At 40.2% G+C, this 15,568-nt stretch overlaps 1 protein-coding gene across 3 annotated transcripts in view; it reads left to right on the top strand.

The window, feature by feature from the left end:
* Positions 1 to 15,568, top strand: part of PPP3R1 (protein phosphatase 3 regulatory subunit B, alpha) — an 85,435-nt gene that overhangs the window by 37,122 nt on the left and 32,745 nt on the right. Inside the window, exons 2-4 of one of the 3 annotated variants that reach the window (XM_077814008.1) lie at positions 8,835 to 8,859; positions 9,266 to 9,307; positions 11,243 to 11,282. In XM_077814008.1, coding sequence (XP_077670134.1) covers positions 9,278 to 9,307; positions 11,243 to 11,282 — 70 coding nt within the window. In that variant the 5' untranslated portion in view covers positions 8,835 to 8,859; positions 9,266 to 9,277. The other 2 variants (XM_077814010.1, XM_077814009.1) reach the window with 2 other exon arrangements.

Genomic DNA, 15,568 nt, shown 5'->3' on the forward strand with positions numbered 1-15,568 from the left:
TCACATCTCTTCCATCATTTCATCTGCTAAAATGATTAAATAGTTAATGTTGACATTATCATTAGGCTTCTGAGTTGGCACTTTAGGTAGTTCTCCACCCTCAGTGGTATTGTATTGGGCTGTCTGCAGACTCAGGCAGACATCCGTATGTTGGTTTACGCTAATTTTCATGTTTGGAAGACTTTCTTCACAACCATGACAGCTAAAGACTTCAACAAAATCAAAGCTGAGATTTGGGAAAATATGAAAGTCGTGTGAACCACATAAATATCCATCATGTAAGCTGGATCCAGATAATAGGTCATATATTTGACACCCTTGTGCTAACATCTTGGTTTTGGGGATAGAGAGGAAGGGAAACATTTTTGGAAATGTACTTTACAAGACAAGGATCAGGATTTGCTGAGGGCACGTATATAAATAAGAAATATGAAAGGACACCAAAATTGTGAGGCTGGGTAAAAGGAAGGCTAGGGTAGGTACACCGGTAGAGTGTGAGGAGATGTCTAAATCAATGAGAGTATTGAGTTTGAGGGGATGGTAGATATCCGGGAGATATTAGAGATGGCTTTATTCATTGCTTACAAGTCTAAGATGTACCTTGTCAAGCAGTTTGTTAGCAAATCCCCTTAATTCTCCCCCACAGTATATAATTTTAGAAGCAAGATTCAGGACAAGGAGGCTTGGAGCCTTCCCTCTGCTTCTACAAATTGGCAGGATAGCAGAGAAAATAAGCTGCTGGAACAGTCTGTGTTTCATAGACCTATATTGACTATGCAGACCATAGTTCTCACTTCATTCATGTCAATATTTAGGGCTAGAAAAATTCACTCTCCAGTCTGGTGGGTGGGTAATTTTTCTGAGAGAGCCTGGAGAACCTGAGACATCCATTTCTGAATGCATCTGATGAAGTGAGCTGTAGCTCACGAAAGCTTATGCTCAAATAAATTTGTTAGTCTCTAAGGTGCCACAAGTCCTCCTTTTCTTTTTGCCAATACAGACTAACACGGCTGCTACTCTGAAACCTGCAGAATTTAAGCTTCTGTTTTTAAAAAGTGAAGTCTGTAGCCTTTATGGTTGCAAAAGTAATCTTCCAATGTGAACTGAAATTAAATTGATACGGTGTTCTCTTCCAGAATCTCCAGACAGCTCCAGTGCTGCTTAAACTTTGCAAAGCAGCAACAGACCAAAACTAAGAATACTACTATTCAGAACCTTGTGGTCAAGTAGGAAAACTGTCAATGTCAGTCTGATGCTTCTGCAGCTGCTTTGGAAAGACAGTGAGAAACAGCAGAAGCATGTACTAGTTATTGTGGGGGAGGAGGACTCTGGACGGTCTGGAGGAGAGGTGGAATAATGAAGATCCACCCTTCATAGCAAAGGGAAGGCTTTTAATAGTAAGAGAGCAGGCAAAGTTTTTCTCTATTCTAGTAGCTAGAGTGTATGAGGCTTCTCAATCTGCTGGCCAGAAGTTGATACAAAAGATGGAGTCCTTAGGTAGAATCAAGGGTAGCGTTCTACTGGAAATCCCTGTGGCTGGGAGTGGCAAGGTGACTGGGCTTCTTACAAAGGTGTAGCTTCTGGGTCTCATTAATGAAGGGGTCTTCCTGTGTAAACCCTCCCACCCAAAAGATTTCATGTTTTATCTCTGACTAATAGGTGTCCAACCTTTTTGATCCATGTCTTATTCAGTATTCTAACTCTGGATATGTAATAGATGCTCTGAAGACAAACTCTCATTTCTCCTTTGTGTAATAACCAGAAATCAACAGCTGTTTCCATTTTAAATTCCCATGTGATTTCAGAAGGACTGGGATGGACAAGCTTGATTAGCTTTGTTTGACTTCACTCCTGGGGAGACTTTTAGAGATCCAGATATGGTTGAGGTTCCTAATATATTGGACTCAGTGTAAAATAGTCAAAACCATGAAATGATTTGGTACATATTTCACCAGAATCAGGAACATAATTTCCTCAATAGTGTCTACAGTATAATAAATAATATGCAAAAGTTAAATGAACATTGCAAGGCAATGCAACACAAAATGTGTGGTAGGAAGGATGGCTGTGTTAATGCATTGGGCTGGGAGATGCTATTTCCTCCTCTGTTACACAACTCCTGATGTCATTGGCTAATTATATTTAATCTCTCCATGTCTCAGTTACATCATATGAATGTTGTGTGTTTAAATTTATTAACACTGGTATGGTTGAAAAGTGTCAAGTGCAAATGGTTGTTACACTAACATTAATTTACAATTAAAATTGATTTCTTTAAAACCTGTGCTATGGAATGTCTCTCAAAAAACTGGCTCTGCCCACATCTGTGTCCAGAATATAGAAAAACCTTTATCAACCTTCTGATCTGGATATTGCAAACAGCGGATTAAGCATAGATGATCTTTACATAGACATAAATATAAACATAAGGAATGGATGTTTTCGGATATATACAGCCTTGTCTAAGCATTTGTGTAAAACTGTCTCGTGGATCTGATGTCTACTATGTACCTTATGGTAGCCATGATAATGTCAGTATACCAGTTGTAACAGCAGAAATTGAGGACAAACCTAAGCTAATTTTGAGCAGATTTTGTTGAATACATTTGTGATACAAATAAAATATATATATAAATGTAACTAGGTGTAGGGCAATATTACCTAATATATGTTGAGAGCATAACTCTGTATCAACTACGGAGTACAGTTATGAAGCTGGAACAGAAAGCCTTGACTCTGATATCTATAGATATAGATATGAAAAAACCCAAAATAGGCCATGCTGACTAGTTAGTAATATTCAACACAAAAACTGAGATGACAGACAAATCAGGGAGTGGATGAGGTGGGAGGAAAATGTCCTGTACACTGCCTGTTTCTCCCCAAATTATAGAAATTACTACACTGCCACTGAATCACCAACAGAAAGCTCTAGAATAAAGCTTTTATAACAAGTGATAAGAAATAGGGAATGTCTCTGCATAAATCAAATGGATTTGTCAGCCTTCCCTTAATTGTACTGAGAGAAAATGCAGAATGAGATAGCATTTGGGGCAGCTTCATTTTTCCCCATGTTTGGAACATTCTTTATGTGCAGGAAGTATTTATAGCCCTTTTGCTTGGAAAGCATAGATACTCTGCTATAACTCATCACCATATAACATTGACTGAATACACAACTTTTTTTTTTTTTCTTTTCAAGAAGCGAAGTTTCTAGCCCTTATGGTTGCAGTGGAAAACTTGAAATGTAACCCTAAAGGCATAGTAACTAGAGGACACAAAAAATGAAACCATTTATTATTTTTGAAAAGTCTCGAGATTTTTGGATGCTTGGGTGTTGGCAATACCAAAAATGTTGCATTGGGACTTTCCCTATACAAATGCATTAGCACCCTAGTCGCTCCATCTCCAATACAAGTCTGGTGTATCATGGTAAAAATACATCCATATTGGTATCCAATATGTCTCTTACATGGTTTGTATTAGGAATAACAGATCTCAGATCAGTGGAAGCATGGATATTTCTAGGAATTATATTCTTATGGATTATTGATTTTATATTGATATCATGTCTCCAACTTTCCTCAGGTCAGACTGTGGCTTCTCTGTACTGAACAGTTTGTAGATGTTGGAAACCATATGATCAGATTTACCTGTGCTATTTCTGGGTTGGGTGGTCAGAAATGTTGCCTAAAGATTTTCATTTCTTTCTTCCTGCAACCTCTTAAGTGCAGATACCTTTACATCTGATGAACCAGATTCACTGTGTACCTTCTAGAACAGGGGTGGGCAAACTTTTTGGCCTGAGGGCCACATCAGGGTTGCAAAATTGTATGGAGGACTGGGTAGGAAAGGCTGTGCCTCCCCAAAGAGCCTGGCCCCCTGCCCCCATCCACCCCTCCCACTTCCTGCCCCCTGACTGCCCCCGTCAGAACCCCGACCCATCCAACCCCCCCTGCTCCATGTCCCCAGATCGCCCCCTCCTGGGACACCCCACCCCTTATCCAACCCCCCTGCTCCCTGTCCCCTGACTGCCCCACCCCTATCCACACCCTCACCCCTAACCGCCCCCCCAGTACCCCAACCCCTATCCACACCCCCCCGTTCCCCATCCCCTGACTGTCCCAACCCCTATCCACACCCCCCCCCCCCCGTCAGGCCCCCCCGGGACTCCCACGCATATCCAACCCTCCCCTCCCCGTTCCCTGACCGCCCCCCTCCCAAACCTCCGCCCCATCCAACTGCTCCCTGCCTCCTGACTGCTCCCCGGGAACCCCTGCCCCATATACAACCTCCCTGCTTCCCGCCCCCTTATCATGCTGCTCAGAACAGCAGGAGCTCACCGCCATGCTGCCCAGCAGGAGTGGTGGGCCAGAGCACTGGCGGCGAGGTGAGGCTGCGGGGGAGGGGCCAGTGGCTAGCCTTCCTGGCCGGGAGCTCAGGAGCTGGGCAGGACGGTCCCGCGGGCTGGATGTGACCCGCAGGCCATAGTTTGCCCATCACTGTTCTAGAATGACTTTACAGGTCCGGACATACTTACTCCCTTTTCTTTTCACTTTTGTGTGAATCATAATTTCCTGTTTTTAACTGTTCCATTAACCCACATGAATGTGTGGGCAAATTACTGTGGATGGGACTTCAGGATATTGATGTTCTTTAACTACTGGGTACTAATTACTACTGGGTTATTTAGGATACACACAGAGTACTGTAAATCAGTTTGGCTTTTGTAGATGCTGTTGTAATTTTGCAGATTTTCACTGGTGTCTAGTTCACTTCTTGTCAGTCTGGATATAAATAAGTTTTAAAGTTACCAAATTTTTATTCAAGTTGTGACATGGTTCTCTCCACTCTTCATATTCACACACTATGGTAAACACATGATTCCTAACTATGCATGTGTTTGACTTTGCTTGTTATCAAGGTTCAAATATGAATGTTTTACCAGGCATGTATGGGGCAATAATGTCTTCACAGCAGTAACCAAGTCTAGGCTTTTAAAACCAGCCTGCGACTTCCTGCTTAACCATAGCAAGCCTCATTATGCCACTTCAGTGCATGTTTTGCTGGAGAGTAGAAATCTTGTGCTAGTTATTACTAGACTACTTATCTGAAATGGAGAGATCATGAGCAAGCAAAGAATATCCAAGCGCATCTTGACTTGACAAATCAAAATCTGAAACTGTCAGTATGACCTGGATCAGTATCCCCCATTGCCAAGGAAAAAAGGAGGCAGTCAAAATCTGGTATTGCCATGTACAAGAGAACCAGAGTCCTGGCAACTGCTTGGATCACGTACATTTTTTTACAAAAACAGTAGAAGTTTCACAGCACCAGACTGGCATTTTGGTCCACTTCATAGTTGAAAGCTTTGTGATAACTACAACATATGGAAGATGAGATCAGAGGAAAAGAAAGAGGACTTTAGCCATGACAGGTAGTGTGTTTAATCTTTAATTTGATGCTGTGGGAAGGGAGTTCAGGAAATAGAATGAGGAGGGGAAAACAAGTATTTTGCATTGGATTTTACATGTTTGTTGGTAGGACTACTAAGGGGGACTTGCCTGCAAGACTCGTTGTTGATACTGGGCTGATAACCTCCACTCTCCATGAAACTCTTGTCACTGCCATTGTTATACTGGCAGTGGTGATGGGTGATGTCAAAAAAAAATCTGTTTGTTAAATTCACCTGGAACTACAACCCTGCTAATATTGTAAAACAAGATCCCCAGTCCTGATCCCTAAACAGTGACAATGATTTCCTGCCTTACTGATTTGATGCACTTGCCAGCGTTGCCTTTGGGAATTGTGGAGATATATGTAGGATATATTACATTCTGTATGTTGATATAGCCACATGACAACATCCAAACACTACACATGAAAAAAGTACAAACATTGATAGTAATATATTTCATTTATCTGAGTAGCTTCAATACAGTATATAAAAGTAGTAGCCCACACTGCTGTATTGAAGCATCCAGTAATCCCAAGACCATTTGCTGCTTGGTAAAGTAAAGATAAACTCATCTTGCTTTGGATCAGTCTTTAAGCTGTTGCAGAGCCCATACTGAATCTCAGACCTCTACTCTTTAGTTCATGCATCAAACTAATCTTAAAAGCCTGCTTGCCACTGGTAGAGGTAATTCACTGTTCTGGCCCATCAGTCTTAGGGCATGAACAGTTGTCAAAGCATTTAGTAGGGTGCCAGGTTGTACATATAAACTCTCACACTTAACAGCATTTTGGGGACCTAGAAATTTGGGATGGCGGCAGCCATAAATCTTGCCAGGATGGTTATCCTGGGTTGCCAGCATTAAAAGGCATTAAGGTCAGAGTACCTTTCATGATAGCATTTGTAAAAGGAGAAAACTAGTTGAAAAATACCAGTCCATTAATGTTTTATTTCAGCTTCTGAATAGGTTACACAGAAACTTGATGGTGCACACAGTACAGCACAGTAGGATGCAATAAAATATACTTAGAACATTTTTTACAACATATGTTCTCTTGAAAGATATGTCATACACAACATTTTGAGATAATCTTTCCTAGTCAGGAGACTAGATAACTGCCTATTGTCTTGGGAATTTATTTTTCCTATTGTACCCGCCAGCTGTAAAATTTTGTGGATTTTTTTTTTTTTTTTTTTTTTTTTTTTTTTTTTACAAGTAGCAAACTCTCCTTGCTTCTCTCTCTTGCTGTATGGGCAAAGTCTTTTCGACAAGTCATGCATCCGATGAAGTGAGCTGTAGCTCACGAAAGCTTATGCTCAAATATATTTGTTAGTCTCTAAGGTGCTGTACTGTACTGTAAGCATTGTCCCTTGTACTTGGTGGCACATTAAACTCTAACTGTGGTAAGATCTCCCAATTTATATAGCAGTGTGTATGAAACAAATTAAGTGTATTAATAGAGCAGTCAGAGGAAGTTTGCTCAATACCTACCTGCCCTCTTTTATTTGCATCATTTTTAATTATCACCACTTTAAGCAGCCTCCTCCAAATACCCAGTTTTGATGGCAGTGGACCTAACTCTGGTAAATGATGTAGAAGAAGCTCCACAAGTTAGGGTACTAGATGACTTGAGAAAATGGCAAAGAATTTCAAGCCTTTTCCTTTTAGCTTGATTACAGAACAATAGTGGAACAGCTGTTCGTTTGCTGATGTGAAATAAGTTGGTGGTCTAACTTCTAGTGGCCAGGTATCCACATAACAATGTGTAATGTTTGTTGGTAGTCTTAACATGAATAATTCAATTTTGTATTAAAAATATAGAGAATTATACTTTGAACAATAACAAGCTAACTATTAAGAATACTGACAGTATGAATGTCTGATTTGACTGTTAAAAATATCAGACACTAAAAGTAGATGTAGCAAATTTGCACAAGGGACATGGATGCCCATTAGAATTATAAACCTGTGAATTAGCAAATGAAGAAAAGAATGCTTACCACATTTTATTTAGATTTTATAGTTCAGAATATTCTAGTAGGGCAGTATATTTTATAAATATAGAAGTCATAGTAATATTAAATCTTACTCTAGCATCTGCCATTAACTCTTTGAGATGGGAGAGAGCGCCTTCTTTATACAACGTATAACAGTGTGTAGATTAGCAAGGTTCCAATGAAACTGTTCCCTCAAGAAGAAAATATAATACCACGTGAAAAAAGCTCTACATTAATCTAATTTCCCCTTGTCAAAGGTGCTCTGTAGTATAGTATCTCATTCCAACTGTGAGGATGCCTTGCCTGTTGCCAATACCATCACACTTGGAAATTACTCACAGCAGGGATTGAGAGAGTGAGTGAATTTATACCCTCCATCCATGGACTAAAAAGCATCAACTTCATAATTCACTTTGCACTATCTATGACCCTACAATGCTAAGTCTTACTTCACCTGCACCTCTGCATATTATTGCTGTGTTGTTGGATGGACAAAACAGAATTTCTTATGTTGTTGGCAGGCCACTTAATAAAAATATATTTTAAAACCATTTCCTTTTGCATTTCAATATCAAAACCAGCAGCTAAATTTGTCTTCCTTTTTTGGTTGGGAGAGAGAATGTTAAAAAGTTTGTCTTGTTCAAGCCCTAATAATGAGTCAGATTTAATATTTAGATTCTTGTAAGGTAATCCATGGTTAATAAGCACTGAAATCATATCTTCTGGACCGAAATTTCCGTCCTCCCCCCCCACCCCCCAGTCATGAAGGAAGAAGTATGCACCTCAGCATCTGTTATACACAAGTTGGTTTGAAGAATAGGGTATAAGGGAATATTTGACTGACCAAATTCCAAATGTAGCAGAAAGACCATTTTACTGGAGCTGGTCAAAAAATGCTAGTTTTTCACAGGAAATTTTGTGAATATATGAATTGAATTGTATTTGCACATCGAATATTAGCAACAATTCATGCTTAAATGATTACTAGTAAGAATTAAGCAATTAATTTTGCTGTACAGTTAAAACCAGATTGACTGACTAAAAAGGCCTGCTCCCAAGAGGAGAGAATTAATTTTCATTGTTTAGGCATCCGGTATTCTGGATTGGGGACCCCCCAACACCTTTGAATTTGTCCAAGTCACAGGTTTACTGGCAAGAATGGTATGAATAGCTTTTGCACTTACTCCTGAAAGCCAAGATGAAGGTTTAAGATCTTTTTAAGAATGCACTAGACTTTTGGATTCTCTCAGGGAATCAACACTCAACACAGCACTAACAGATAAGTGATTAATTTTTAACTACCATATATTTTATGATGATTAGCAAATATTAGATATAAACTTTATATTATGATTTATAATGTCTGTTGTCTTCTTTCTAGATACAAAAGTTCCAGTTCAGGATAGGTAAGCACTCTTCTCTTTTCTCAATAGCAGTACCAGTTTCACAGAACATAACTTTGCTTAGTTGCTCAGGTCTTCCACCCCCACGGTCCCTCCAAAGTTTACTATACTCCTTCATGCAAATAATTAGTAAATATTTTTCATTGCAATGAGAATATGCCATCTATATTATATTTGAATTAATAAATTGAGTAAATATCTCAGCACATTAAGTTCCTTTATAATATTTCTCTCTCATGTCTCAGAAACGTTTTATGTTTCTGTTGACAGACTGATTTCTGTTGTAGATACCAGGAATGAGTTTTGTCCTCATCCATAACGGGTTCAGAACAGTCTTTTAATGCATGGGTATGTTGTACCTAAAAGTCCACTGTTTTTTTTTAATGCAACTTTCTCCTTTAATTTGCAGCCTTCCGGTCTGATGTTTTCTTACCACTTCATGCCTCATCCTGTAAGAGTAGCCTATCCGGATCCTTTGGTTCCTGTTTCTGCCTGTGTCAAGATTTTCTTTGGTTCTGTTTCCCCACATTCCCAAAGATCTCTTCTGCATCTTTTAGGTTTTGACTACTTATATTTTGCTCTTCACTTGTTCTCCCAAGTTTTATTGTGGCTCCATCAATGGTCTCCCATGTAGCACAGGCAGTTCTGATGTTCCTTTGCAGTGAAAAATTTTCCTTCATGGAAGCTTCCCTGGAGTACGAGTCGCACTTCTTAAATTGTTTTCCTGGACCTAATTATCCCTATTTAAATTTTTATTCCAGTTCTTTACAGTATAAGCTGTAAATAGACATTTAGGGAGAAAACGAAGGGTACATGTTTAACTGTTCTATAAAAATTAGATGGGCACAGAATACTTTCTAAGAAGACAGAGTAGGGATAAATAGCAAATATATTGCTACAAAAAGGACTTCTCTTAAAGGAGGAAACTTAGTATTTGTGGGATGTTTTGATTTACCCCTTCCTCCTATTATTGACATGCAGTCACATTCCCAAGCCACTTGTAGGATTTTTTTTTCATGAAGCCATTTTTTTTAGCCTGTGAGTGATCTTAAGTAGCCATTCTCTGCCAGAGTGCTGAACTGGTTGACCCTTCCCAATCTACGGTATTAAAGAAGCACTGTCATCTTAAATTTGTTAAGTAAACTAACTTTACATTTATTCCATTTTCTGGTAGAGAGTTCTTTAAAAACGCTGTCCTGAAATTATTTTTTACAATCCCTTAAGTTTTTGTATAGGGTTTTGTGTTTTTTTTTTTTTTGTTCCCTAGTTTTTGTTAAAGCTCTTTACAGTTATCCAGATTCTCTCCTGCTAACTGACTACTGAAAAACACTGCACATGAGTGCTCAAATGCATGAAGTATACAAACTGAAAAAGAGTAACTTTTGATTTAGTAATCTTTTGTGTTCTTGTTACAGTAGTTACATAATTTGTAAAAAGAAAAGGAGTACTTGTGGCACCTTAGAGACTAACCAATTTATTTGAGCATAAGCTTTCGTGAGCTACAGCTCACTTCATCGGATGCATCACAAAAGCTCACGAAAGCTTATGCTCAAATAAATTGGTTAGTCTCTAAGGTGCCACAAGTACTCTTTTCTTTTTGCGAATACAGACTAACACAGCTGTTACTCTGAAACCTATAATTTGTAAATATTTTTAAGTTGAACATTTCTAAGATTGTTATAGCAGATTTAATTTTTTTAAAATTCGTAGTTTTGTATTCCAGTCTCTCACTCTGGTGTTACATAAGTAGTAATACTTTGATGTGTTTAAATCCCAGCATTTTAAGACATTTCCAAACTTCTAGGGAAGAGAATAACAATTTGTGTGCGTTGTTTCTCCTATGAATGGATTTTTTGTGTGTATGTGGAAGATGTGGGTGGGACCTGTTCTGGTACTATCCCATTGTTCAGCAATGTAAGGTTCTTCATGTTAATACATTATAAGGACATGTATTCCTTTTTGTGAATCGAAAATAAAATTATAAAGCACCTATTGTGTGAAATTTGAATCATTTTAATTTATTTTAATATAACCTGTCATAAGCACTTGCACAAGTAGCATGTAAAATGTGACTTATGTTTAGGATATAGGTTTGGTGTTACTAGTCGCTACAAACCTCTTCTTGATGGCTGATATTTTCCTGGAAATAATGTTGCTATCCTTAACTGTTAAAAGTTCTTCTCTGCTGCATGGTAAACTTAATTTTTGTACCTGTTGGTAATGCAGAATTATGTATATAATAGTACACTGACAGTAATCTGTAATTTTAAAAAAAACCAACAAAACACACTATACTGTTTATGGTCTCATATTTAAACTTAAACATTGTTAAAAGTAGCTTTTGCTAAGCTTACTTTATCACTAATAAAACTTTTTTATATTGCAGGGAAATGAGGCAAGCTATCCTTTGGAAATGTGCTCACACTGTAAGTCGATTCTTTTTTTAAGTTTCAGCTCTTGGGGTGTGTGTGTGTGAGAGAGAGAGAGTCTGACTGAAGTATAGTAGTGTCGGTCCCAGGATATTAGAGAGACAAGGGGGTGAGGTAATATCTTTTATGCTCCTTTTCTCACCAACAGAATTTGGTGCAATAAAAGATATTACCTCACCGACCTTGACTGACTGATTTTTCCCTTGTGTGGAAAGCTTGATAAAGCCTTTCCTTCTGATTCTTTGTTTGCTCATATTTTGTCTTAAAAATAGGTTGTAAGCTATTCAGGGCAGGTACTCTGTGCTTGTACAGTGCCAATTGTAATAGAATGCCTATCGTGACCATAATACACATGCTAAATAATAATAATTTGGCTGGTCAAGATAACCAAGCATAGAGAAATTATTTTCCAATTACATTTTGCACTAAGTGAAAATGACTTTAAAAAAAGGCCTATATGCTAGTGTCTTTAACATGTTACAAGAAATACTTCAAGTGGTAGTACTCATATCTTCCACTCAGGCTTGTGTCCCCCAGCCTAGCAATACCCATAGGGGCTGTGCTCACGCCCTCTGGCCTCTTAGCCGCACCCATGCTTATTTAAGGGCAGTGCTGCCCAACCCCATCAGTTGCTTCTCATTGCCCATGGCTTGAGTTGGAGTGCTCAGTGCAGTTTTTATGTAATGTTTTGTTTCACAGTGTCATCTGTGATATTTATTTTTCCTGCGTAGAGGAGTTAGTTGCAGTTGATTTAGGTTTCGTTAGTTAGGATTTGCCTGGTGTGATGCCCCCACTGGTGTTTAAACACTGCCCGTCGTGTGGAGTAATTATCCCCAGTAGTGATCCCCACACTCTCACTGTTTGTTTGTCTCTTTGGGAAGGGCACATTAAAGAAAGGTGCTTCAACTGCACGTTGTTCAAGAAGAGAATTTGGTGGCCAGAGACTTGCACTTGAAGCAGTATCTACTGAAGCAGGCCATGAGGTCTTTTGTTGGCACTGGGGACCTCCATAGATCATCAGGCCCCCCAGAAGGCATCTGAGCCAGCAAAGGTGGTGGTTTGGGTAGTTTTGGATTCCTCTGCTAGGAGGAAGAGAGACAGTTCTCCTTCCTCTGGTCCTTCTAGGAAAAAGGTCTCCTACAATGGACTGGGGCCATTCCCAAGCTAAGAGAGATTCCTCCTCTCCTTCTAAGGTGAGTGCAGACCAGCACTGTGATTGATCTGATACATGAGCTAGAATAGGGCCAGTGAGTGAGTGAGGTGAGAGTAAGTGGGCTCAGTATCGTTCCCTCTTGTACCACTTGTGGGACTTCTGTTGAGTTTGGAACCAACAACATTGGTGTGGGCACCAACTGTTCCCATTGGACGTGCTTCCCTATCTGTTCCTGACTCTGCACTAGTTCAGGAATGTTCAGTTGTGGTGGTTTCTTCTGTGTACCTGGCACTGTCTGGATTGGTTGCAGACTTGTTATTGTTGGCACTGTCTTCTGTGCCTTTTCCAGTTCAGGGTGCAGAGTTGATATCTCATGCATTTTTGGTACTGAGGGGCTTGTAAGTGCAGGTACTATCTTTGGTGCTGTGATGACTCTGGTGCGTGCTCCATCTGTGGGACTGATGCCGGCTTTGATTTCAGTACCAACATCTGCTCTGGTACCAAATGTAAGTGAGGCCGCTCCCTATAAGTACTTAAAGTATTAACTGCTTTACCTTTGTTGGCACTGATACATCCTGCGTTCTGGACTTAAGATGAGGCTGGATACTTACTGGCCCTTCCAGGGGGAGGCTCCTCCATTGCCTGTGGACTACTTGGAAGGTTCTTCAGGGTTGGGCACAGAGATGTCTTCCTCCTCTCCGTCACCTTCTCGTTATCAGTTTTGAAAGTTATCAAGACCTTGTGGGGATCACCATTAGTACTCAGATCAGTACTGCTCCTATAGCAGGGATAGCTTGGAACCCCTGGGATGTTGTGCAATGGGTGAGGTCCTGATCCTCTCCTCAGTCCAGAATGAAGTCTCTTATTCTGCTGATAGCCTCTCCTCCTGAACCCTCCCACGCTGCAGCCACAGACGGGGGTTGTTGCTCTTGCTGAACTGGTTCAGCCTGAACCAGTGTTACAGGCACCACAGGAGATGCAATTGGCTCAGCTTCCTTCCTCCTCTTCATCACCGGACAACTCTGTGGTGCCAGATTTCTTCCTCCCCTGTACCTGAGAATTTTGAAAGGTGTCGGGACCTCCTAAGGTGCATGGCTTCAGCCTTGAGTGTATAGGGTGTTTGTTCAGGAGAACACTTAAAAGTTGCTGGATATTCTCCAGGCTTCAGCTTCAGGGAGAGTGGTTCTCTCCATAAATGAAGTGATCTTGGAACCTGGAATCTTGGAAGATGCTATGGAACACCCAGCATCCTTACCACCTACAGCGAGGTGTACTGATAAGACATACTGTGCGCCTATGCACCGTTTTGAGAGCTTGTTCTTGCATCCAGTGCCTTACTCTTGCCATAAAGGCAGTTAATGAGAGGTTAAGACAAGGGGGATATAAGGACACCAAAGGACAAGGACTCTAAAAAATGGGACTTTTGGGGAGGAAAAATTATTCAACCTCATCCTTACAAATCCGCATTACCAAAGTATGACTCTGTAAATTGGGACACTGTGGCAAAAATTACAGATCATTTGCCAGAATCCTCCAGGGAAGAGTTTAAGGTTTTTGTTGCAGAAGGCCATCTAGTGGTAAAGATGTCACAACAGTCAGCTTTGCACATGGTGGATGCTTCTAGAGTTATGGCCTCTGCTGTACCAGTGAAAAGGTCTTCATGACTGAAGAACTCCGATATAGCTCCCAATTTCCAACAGACCGTTGAGGACTGACTTACCTATTGATGGTAGATTTTGGTTTTTGGACAAAACTTACGAAATGCTACATTCCTTTAAGGACTTTTGAGCTACATTGCATTCATTTGATGTTTTTAACCTGGCAGTAAAGAGTCATCATTTCACGGGGCAACAGCAGCAATATGACTCTCAACAGCTCTTTCAGTTGAATTATCCCTCTAAACAGCAGGATTTCTCCAGAAAGGGAGACAAGTCATGTAGGAGAAGGTCTTGTGGTCCCAATTTCAACCAGTCAGCCGGTCCTTCATTAGTGTCATGCAAGCAGTGAACTGGATGGTCTCTCCGAGGTAGACATTCCAGTCATCAAGCTTTAAGTCATTTTCCTCTTGTTTGCGGACAAGCTGTCCCATTTCTACAGGGTTAGAGTCATTAACGACAGACAAGTGTTAATCACTATTGGACTGGGTTATGTCATTCAATTCCTGTTCGGTCCCCTTTCCCACCCTCCTACCCTCTCCCTTTCCAGAATCCACTCTCATGAGTCTCAGTGCCTACAGCAGGTTCAGGCTCTCTAGGCTTCGGGAACCATAGAGTAGGTTGTCTCCATTGTTTTAACAAGTACATCAAAACCAAGATTCTGCATGGTTACCCTAGCTCAGTGATACTCAGACCTCAGTGTTCAGGAGCCAAATTAGCAATCAACATTACCCAAAAGAGCCACAGTAGTGTGAATTCATTGTTTCATTTACTATAGTACTGTATTATTCTCACAGCAAATAAGTTAATAACTTAGTGCAAATTGATAACTTAGTTGGTTAATAACGTAGCAAAAGCATCCTGATTGGTTAATAAATCAGTGTTTTAATATCATGTACTGCAAAGAACCACTTGTGGCTCATGAGCCTTAGTCCCTATCACTGCCTTCCCTGCATTGAATCACAATGACGGGTTTGCCACCAACTGTCTTCAGGACGCTTGCTTCTGTGTGTCGATTTTATCAAGGCACAAGAGGTTTCTGAGATTCGTGGTGACAGGTCACAATTATCAGTACATAGTACTTCCCTTTGCCCTGTCCTTTGTCTGTTTACCAAATGCATGATAATAGTAGCAGTGTGCTTCAGAAAAAGAGGACTTCATGTCTTTCCATACCTGAACAATTTGTTAGTGAGGGACAAGTACAGAGACCAAGTAATCTGTCATGTCCAGTACACATTGCATCTCTTTTGATTGTCTGGGTCTAATTTTTGAACAAAGGGAGATCAGCATTAATACCAACATGTAAAATTAAGTTCATTGGGACCCTATTAGACTCTACACATTTGAGGCTGTTTCTGCTGAACAAACTATTTCAAGCAGTTCGTCGCCTGTGCTTGTCTCCATTCCCACCCTTCAACTACAATATGTGTATGCCTGAGATTGCTAGGCCACATGAGGGCCTGCATTTATGTGGT

The sequence above is a fragment of the Eretmochelys imbricata genome, chromosome 3 (assembly GCF_965152235.1).
Source record: "Eretmochelys imbricata isolate rEreImb1 chromosome 3, rEreImb1.hap1, whole genome shotgun sequence".
Classification (NCBI taxonomy): Eukaryota; Metazoa; Chordata; order Testudines; family Cheloniidae; genus Eretmochelys; species Eretmochelys imbricata.